At 50.0% G+C, this 8,891-nt stretch overlaps 3 protein-coding genes across 3 annotated transcripts; 2 read left to right on the top strand and 1 right to left on the bottom strand.

Annotated features, from left to right (window-relative positions):
- Positions 1 to 388: 388 nt before the first annotated feature.
- GGS23DRAFT_101037 (uncharacterized protein) lies at positions 389 to 1,672 on the top strand. Its single transcript, XM_051510935.1, has 2 exons — positions 389 to 696; positions 1,360 to 1,672. Exons 1-2 carry the CDS (start codon positions 580 to 582, stop codon positions 1,597 to 1,599), a joined length of 357 nt encoding a protein of 118 aa, XP_051371163.1. The 5' UTR covers positions 389 to 579; the 3' UTR covers positions 1,600 to 1,672.
- Positions 1,673 to 2,853: 1,181 nt separating this feature from the next.
- On the top strand, positions 2,854 to 4,336 carry GGS23DRAFT_100994 (uncharacterized protein). The gene has a single exon (XM_051510934.1). It carries the CDS (start codon positions 2,982 to 2,984, stop codon positions 4,191 to 4,193), a length of 1,212 nt encoding a protein of 403 aa, XP_051371162.1. The 5' UTR covers positions 2,854 to 2,981; the 3' UTR covers positions 4,194 to 4,336.
- On the bottom strand, positions 4,329 to 5,650 carry GGS23DRAFT_610655 (uncharacterized protein; the record flags this gene model as incomplete). Its single annotated transcript, XM_051520345.1, has 1 exon — positions 4,329 to 5,650. The coding sequence occupies one exon, from the start codon at positions 5,648 to 5,650 to the stop codon at positions 4,694 to 4,696; it is 957 nt and encodes a 318-aa protein (XP_051371161.1). The 3' UTR covers positions 4,329 to 4,693.
- Positions 5,651 to 8,891: the final 3,241 nt, after the last annotated feature.

Here is an 8,891-nt window from a genome sequence, read left to right as displayed (position 1 = left end):
CAAGGGAACGGAATCAGAGATTGGGCCATGGCCACTGGCAGACGATAAATACTACCGTCGACTTGCCCTAGAGACGACGGAAGTCGGCGTTTCCAAGTTGATCCAACGTCACGGTTTTGCCCGAGTGGAAGCCATAACCGACTCCAACATCATTACCGCGGCATTGGGCAGCAATGTCTGTTACTTGATAACGTAGCAGAAGCCCTCGTAAAGGCTAACGATCAAACGGGCCATTTACCAAAGGCATTGACACTGAGACGACTGTCAGTGTTAATAGTCTACTGGCCGAGAATGGCGGCCGACATATCATCTTATAAATTAGAGGGCTGCTTGCCGTGTGCACATCGTGGCACAGTTAAACCACCACAGCCAGCAGTACGGCAGACGACGCCATCGCGGGTTTTGACTTGTGGTTCCGTTTCAGAACCTAAAAGCTGTTCTTAGTAACGGCCTACTTGACTCCCACGGGTTGGCACCTATGACTACAGTTAAAACGACTTTCCTACGAGGGGACGGGATGGCACAACAGACAGCCCCCGACACTGCCTACAACCCGCCGGCGCCTAACGAGGACATCGCATGCATGATTTGCTTCCACCAAGGAGACAAAATACCCCACAATCACTACTATTATTCTGCCACGAAGTCCCAAACTACACATTTCTTCTGGCCAATGGCAACTGGAAAAAGCTAGGTGTAAGTAGGCAGGTCACTTCTCCGCCTGAGCCTGATCTCCTGTCCTTTCCTTTTCTTCTCTCGGGCCCGACATCACTTGTGAGTTATTCTTCCTAGGATCAACTGGTTCCACTCATCATTAATAAATCGCGAGCTAACCATCCATGTAGTTCTCTTCCGTTAAAGAGTGGGTTACGGGGTGTCAGATCCGCCTGGGGATGCGAGCGTCTCGGCATCACCCATATGGCGAGTTACAATCTCTACCCCTGCCAACCGGCCCCCAGAAGGAGAAGTAAGTCTGCCCCCCCCCCCCCCCCGGACCTTTGGCTGCGCGCGATGGTGCGAGCGCTGTGTCGCGGGCGTCTGATGGATGGTGAAATGGTTGTTCTCGATGAAGCAACTAGTGGATGGCTCGCTGGCTATAGGCGACGGTCGAGCAGTTGATTGACACGCTATGTAGGAAATGTCGTCTAAAAAGAACCTACGCGTTGCCCTAGCCACACTTGGCTCGGAGCTGTCAGCTTTCCAGGAGGCCGTCAGTGCGGCCACCGCCAGATCAATGGGCTACTTAATGGAGGATAGGTTCGATTCCTAACACCGCTACTTGGTAGTCTTCGTTATTTAGCTCATTCTCGTCAACATTGGTAATACCATCGACAAGGGGCTTGGCTTACATGATTAAAGAAGGCGATCGAACCGGGCAGTCGTCTAACCAGAGTGTCAACCGCCGGCTATTCCAGAGGATGGGTTACGAGCGAGATCAATCACACTTCTTGCTGGTTCACGAATGTCGCGATGCTCACTGCGCCAAACAATATATCGAACGCATGCTTCTTCATATGGGTCTGCTTTAGTCGGCACACTAATATTGACTTTGAGTACGCTCCTCAACTCTACTATCGCAGATTCAAGCGCCCTAGATGATTCCCCCCCTTCAACGGGAGAACTTTAGCCTCCAGCAGGCCTCAACGTATACCGCTGTCGGCCTTCTGTCAGTCTATTACCAAATTTCTATCTCTTAGCGTCAACCGTGGTACTCCTTTCCCATGTTGTTACGTAGCTGCGGAGCCTAAGGGGGAAATGCAGGCATCCACGTTTTGACGTGACACGTACTGTCACGTACGGAATCAGCCCTCAGGCGTGACGTGGCAATCACCACCATCGCCGCCGCTGCACTGCCGGTCGCGTCGCGCTGTCCCGCGCTATCCCCATCACCACTAGCCATTCCGTCGCCGCCACCCGATAGTTCACTATCGCCGCAACCGCCAGTATGCCTACCATTGCCCCTTCTCGCCGGGTAGAGGAGTTCCTCTCTATCCTCCAGATCGTGATCAGGTCCGTCTTCCATCATCTAGGGCCTACGCTTCGGTGTTCTCTGGCTTAATGGTTCCGTTCCTTCAATTGTACAACCATCCTAACCCCGGCGCGGTTAAGCCCCAGAGCTAGACGAGAACTAGCAGTAAGGCGCCGCGCCAAGAAGAGGGGATGTGCTAAACAGGGAGGTAGAGGGTTCAACTTGCCATAAGGGACTTAAAATAGTAGTCGGACGTGTGCAGTTGTTACCCACCTAAGGTGTCCAACAACTGGGGGGTGTCACGTACCTGGCAGTTGAACCAGCCTTATAAGCCTACAGTACTCCTCCGACCTGCGAGACGCCCTCGCCGCCCCCGTCTACCGCCTCCTCTGCGCTTTTGAGCAGATGGAGAAGAGCCACAGGGCTAACCGCACAGCGTAATGTAGGCGTCTATGTTTTACATAACACGATCGTACTCTGGATAGAAGCAAGAGAAGATGGGATTGCTATTGCGTACGTAGACTTTCTAGGCGTGTTCTATCAGGAACTGGCCCTGGGGACGATAGGTGAGCCGAGAACTGGGAGCTTGTACTTAGGTACCTATAACCTCTAATTTATCGGCATATTTGACATGCGCAGTACATCGAGATCGGCCCAACTCTGCCCAACGGTGGGATGCCCCCCCACTCATTTCACGATGTTGTCATGCATCGCATGAACCGGATCTAAGATCTTGTCCTACGCGAGCGTGCTGACATAAGCACTTGTTAGGGTGCCTGTCGGTGCCTGTTGGTGCCTGTCTATCACTTAGTAATCTCGCAACGTCACGTCCTTCGATCTCGTCTTTCCTAGTCGACTATCTTCCGTCGGAATAGGCTTGATTTTCTTCACCTAGGGCCGCTGCGTCCCCATTGAGATCCTCTCATCACTAATCTTCCTCCTCCTCGCCCCCGATATGATGAGCGACGAAAATACGGCCGCCACGAATCATGATTGAGGCAATCCGCGCTCCATGTCTGCCTCCACGTCTCGACCTTTGTTTCCGTCAGCCGACATAACGTGCATCGGTTCCGATCCCTTCGAGCCGTTACCCCTCATCGCCGATATCCTGCGCACCGGCTACTGCATTCCAGGCTCCGTCTTTCTCGTCGAGGGCGTCGACGTCGTCCACACCTCCAGGTCCAAGCGATGGCGAGCCGTGCGCCTGCTTCTAGGTGATGGGGAGTTATGTATACAGGCCCTCCTGTCGGCCGACATGCATAGATACATTGATAGCGGAGAAGTCTCCTTCGGATCTTACGTCAGGCTGGAGAAGTTTAGGGTCGAGTGGAGAGACGCCGCCGAGGGGAAAGGAAATGGATCCTCAGATGCAAAGGGAAAGGAGAAGGAGAAGAGCGGTGGCGACCAAGACGCAGAGGGTAGCATGGTCTACCTAGTTGTTGAGGATATTGTGCTAGTAGGATGGAATAACACCCTTATCGACGCGACTAACCTGCGGAATGGGCCAAGCGGTAGCGATCGGGTCGGGGAAGACGAGGCTACGCGCGTTTCCGAACCTGAAAACGAGCTAGTACCAAGCGATCGCACCACCATCCGCTTCTCTGATAATGACGCCGGGCCACCTCAAAACACTGTTGACGGCGCAGATGACGATGACTTCGAAGTCATGCCGATCGCCCCGGAAAGAACGACCCAGAATCGCATTGACCTCGCCGTGAGGTCCGGGGACCGAATCTTCACAGGTGGAGATACCGTAAGGCCACGATCACCGGCAGATGGGGGTCGTCCCTCATCGCCGCATCCGGTCGCGAGCACGCCACGGCCCGTGAAGCTTACAAAGCTGCGTGCGATACCAAACCTGCCGTACAAGCAGAACTGGAGCGTCAATGTACTCGCCGTCGTCGCTGCCGTCTCGGAAGTCGAGCCGTCGACGCTGCCGCCGTACAGCCAGCGACAGGTGCGGCTCGCCGACCCGTCGACCGACAAGCGCGTGCTTCTGACCGTGTTCCTGGAGCCGGAGCTGTTCGCGCCCGCCGTCGGCAGCGCCGTGCTGCTCCTCGGCGTCAAGAACCACCGCTTCGATGGCGGCTGCCTCAAGAAGTACGCCAGCGACCGGTCCAGGGCCCCCGGGCACACCGCCTGGTGGTACGAGAACCCGACGCAGTTCGACTGGTGCGATGTCGAGGGGCTGAGGCGGTGGTGGCATGAGAGTCAGGCGGAGTGATGCGCATCTCGAGTACTGACATGAATTACGTTTAGCCTCCGTTGAGTACATAAAATCGAGCATACCGAGAATTAAACTAATGAAAATACATGCAACGATGGTATAGGTTCATATGGCCGTCATTCAGGGCCGCGATAAAATATCAATGCCGCGTTCAGTTGGGTTTCGTCGTTAATAGAAGTCTAATCCAGGCCACTAAAGTTGACATACACGTGTTGAGGTTCCGGACGATCAGCATGTGCACCGCTAGCTTGTCCAGCTAGGTTTTACAGATATGGCGAAATCATGATTTATTATTACTCGCAATGGAGATATTACATTAACCCAGCCTCACCTCAGGTACTCCCCCGCGTCAACTGGCCGAATGAGGGAGACGTTTCCCATCGTCTAGGCTCTGCACCACCTCGGCCCCCTCCTCTGCGCAGCGTCGCGAACTCCCTCGATAGCCAGCAGCGGCCGACCCGGGTTCCTCCGCCCTCTGGGTCCCGCCCCGGCCTTGCTCAGTGGCGGCGGGAGCGGCGGGCCTCCTGGTTGGGGGCCGAGTCGCGGGCGCGGCGCCTGCGGCGGGGCGGAGCGATGAAACAGGGCGTGGAGGGGTTGCGGAGGTGGGCGTGGGACTCGTCGTCGGTGTCGATCCCGGACATCGGGGACTCTATCAGCAGCTGGTCGGGTAGGGAGCCGGACGCGGACTCCCTCCGGGGAGTGCCCCCTGGGCGGGCCCGCAGGGGCTCTGGGCGCAGGACGCGGTTGGGCGGCGTGGAGGGCTCAGAGGACGCAGACGTGCGCGGGGTCGGCGTCGGCGTCCACGAGCTCGAGCCCGAGTCCGGGTCCGCGTCCGCTCGCGGTGGCCGCGGCGTCTGGGCGCGGGCCGCCGGCTGCGAGGCCCGCGGCGTCGGCGCGCGCGAGGCCGACTCGGGCGGCGGGGCGGGGCGGCCGCGCAGGGGCAGGGCCACGGCGGCGGGGGCGGCGGGGGCGGCGACGCTAAGGCGCTCGGCGGGCCCGCCGGCCGCAGCCGCGACCGGCTCCCCGGCCAGCACGGCCAGCGCGGCGGCCAGCTCCGGCTTCAGGGCGCGGCACGCGAGCAGGCGCGCGCCGCGGTCGGGCAGCAGGCGGCGGTCGAGCAGGCGGTGGTAGAAGCGCGGCGGGCAGTGGTCGAAGTCCGGGCCGAAGTGCAGCGCCATGTGCTCCTCGCAGCAGGGGTAGTAGCGCTCGTCGTCGTCGTCGTCGTCGTCGTCGTCGCGCTGGCGATAGTACAGCGCGGCCTCGTCAGCCTCGACGCCGGCAGTGGCGGCGGCAGCGGCCTGCTCCGCTGCGAGCCAGCCCGCGGCCGCGCGCCGCGGCCGGGTGCGGCGCGCCCGCCGCTCCCAGCACCGCGTGCACCCCCAGTACGTCCACCCCGGGAACCGCGGGTCCGTCGTCGCGTGGTCGTTGCACCCGCAGTTGTCGCCGCACGGCATCGTGGCGTTCGGCGGGCGGGACGAGCGGAGGTGGTTGGTTGGTTGGTTTGTTGGTTGGTTGGTGCGGCGGAGATGTTGTCCAGAGAGAATAGCTGAGATGGGAGAGAGATGTCGGCGGGGTAAGTGTGTTGTGTGGGTGTGTTGTGTGTGGTGTAGGTAGTGTCGTGTCCGGTCCCGATAGTGCTGAGCAGGAAGATGGCAGAGGGATGGATTTATACCAACGAGGGACTTGGGCTGGATTCACTGTCCATGTCGACAATGGCCCCCCCCGGTGGGAATGGTGGGTCATTCCGGGCTGGGCCATTGAGTGTCGGCGTAGTGAATGGATGACGAGTGCTGATTGCGGCAGCAAGCGCCTTGAATGGGGTCAGCGCGGTAGGGTGTTCGACGTTATCCCTACGGACGTGCCCAGTGAATCATAAAAGCGTGTCGTCTAACTTGTTCCTGTCGACTACTTGCTGCTATGGGACCGCCGAGCGTGATCAGGAGGTGAATGGTGCGAGTGGAGTGAGAGGGGCGAGAGGTTGTTCGGGTTAACTCGATAATTTATTGGTTAAGTGATTATTAGGTCAGAAGTTTGGCAGACGTTGATTTAAAGTCACGCTAATCCGGCCCGTGCCCCTCCCTACGGTACACCATTAATACGTATCCGACAAAACGATTTTCGGAATTTCGGAATTTCGATTTCCCCCCCCTAAAAAATAAGGCTACTATTATAAGGCTATAATAAAAATTCTACCCCTCTTTTAAATTAAATTAAGCTTCTACTAAAGTATTAATATGGTTCGTCCGAGGTCTTCGATTAATAATTTCAAGCAGGAGATTATTAATCGTTAGTTAGTTAGTAAATCGATTAATTCTATTTATACCTACTTAACTAGTTACATTAATATAACTCGTCGTATATTAGAAAGAAGATTAAAAGAATAGGAACTATATCGACGGCTTCGGACGATTATTACTAATGAAGTTATTTAATTAATTCGATACCTTATCTTTTATTATAGATATAAAAATACTTCTATTATACGAGACCTATATCGAAATAGCATTAAATTAAATCCGTAAGGATTATAGATTATACGATTAAAGCATGGTATAAAACGACGATACCGTACCGACGAAGAAAGGGATACTATATTATAACAGGCCCGAGAGTTTATCTAAAACCATGCTACCTATAATACTTCGATAAAGAACTATGAACGGTTATACTTCTATAAGTTTATACGATCCTAAGCCGGTATTCTTATAGGAAAAAACCGCATTTATAGGATATATAAAGAACTATATCCCGATTAAGTTAACTACCGACGCTATATTAATTAAACCTTTCGTATAAACTTTAAGGTTCCCGGTTTAAATTAACTATGGTCCTTAGATAGCTATATTAAGTTAATAGACTTTAGATTTTAAGTATACCTTCGTACGTATTAAATATATTTAACTTAACTTTAATTTTAGATATATATATATATAGATATATACTCTCGTTTTATTATTTAATATATATTAAACGTTTTATAACTACGGCTATTAGTATATTAAAGTAATACTTACGTACGATTATTACTAGCGAGGTTCGGCTATGCTTTACTCGCGCCGATTATGGTATCGAAATATTACTTTTTACCGGTGCCTAAGCTACTTTAGCTAAAGCTAGTAAAACTATAATCCCGTACGAAAATAAAGAAGGTATTTAGCGGTTTTATCGATAAGGAAATCGTTTATCTTTAGTATATATATAAGGGCCTAGTATTTATAATATTAAGATCGAGTCCTAGTTTCAGCGATTCCGTAAAGGTAGTACTAATAAATGAATTATAAGTTATATTTATATATCTCTTCGTTCGAAGTTAATATATACCTAGGTATTTAAAACAAAACTTATTAATAATAGTTTATTTATCTCGTCCGACCTTATCGACCTTATTACGGTATATATAATCTATAGCCTAATACTTTAAAGAGAATTCGTAGAGTTTATTAAAGTATGGAATAGCTATTAAATTTAAGCGTAGAAGAACCGACTATACGTACGACTAGGTATTCTATATAACCTCTATAATATAAATGAGGTTCCGAATTATAAAATCCTTATTAAATAAGGCTCGGCTACGTACGAAGCCGTATAGGTTATATATATACCTTTAGAGGATATCGAAATCGACGAATTTATAACGGTAGAAACTATGGAATAATATAAAGCTATATTAAATAAATTAGGTTTCGATAGATAGCTTCGGACGGAGGAGGATATAATTCGGCTATATTTAAAAACCTATATCCGGCTTCGAGAACGCGTACGAGCTTATATATTATCTAGTATCGAGCCTTATCTTTAACTTATTAAACCTCTTATAGGTAATATAGAACTCTATATAAGTTAAAGTCTTTATTCATACGACCTTACTAATAATAATTAGGTTTCTTTACTTTAATTACTTTAATAAAACTATTTATTATTTACGGACGATAATTTACGTAAAGATATAATACCATCGACTATTCTTTAGTAAGTTTCGTAAATATAAGATAAGGATATAAATAAAGAGAAGTTATAATTATACGAAGTAAAAATAATAGAAATAAATAAATAAAATACTTCAAGCCTCGTTTAATTATTAATACCCTTATAGGTTACTTTCTAGATACCCTACGAGTATTAAATACTAGACTATTATCGTACGTATACCTATTAGATATAAACTAAGGCATATCCTTCTACTTCTCCTTCTACTTCTCCTTTTACTTCTCCTTCTACTTTTCTCTTTATTTCTCTTTCTCCTTTTTCTTTTGCCTTTCCCGTACTTAGTTTTTATATTCCCGAGCTATATCCTTTATAAAGGATATATTTAATTCGCTATTAAAGCTAAGGAACTATAGTCGGGATTTCTTAATTATACGAAGCGTCGGAATAGAATTTATTCTCAGACGTTTAAAGTTAGATAAAGTAATTAACTTTCGAGTTAGGGATTCTTATCGTTACTACTACTAAAATACCTCGTCTTTAAATTCGTTCTTATATCTATCGTCCGCTTCGTCGCTTTATTCTTCGTCGCTTTACCCTCCGTCTTTAAATCCTTCTTCTTCGACGTACGAAGAGAATAATTTCATGAAATTCGTAGCAGTAATAGTAAATAATCGATTAGATTTTTCCATCTTAATCTTCATACCATCACTTACGGTAAGGGGTTATACGATAATAAAGTCTTCGTTAGATCGTTTTACCGTAGCTTCT

Source organism: Durotheca rogersii (genome assembly GCF_024521655.1).
Source record: "Durotheca rogersii strain YMJ 92031201 chromosome Unknown GGS23scaffold_13, whole genome shotgun sequence".
NCBI lineage: Eukaryota > Fungi > Ascomycota > Sordariomycetes > Xylariales > Xylariaceae > Durotheca > Durotheca rogersii.
This window is presented reverse-complemented; position numbering and strand designations above follow the sequence as displayed.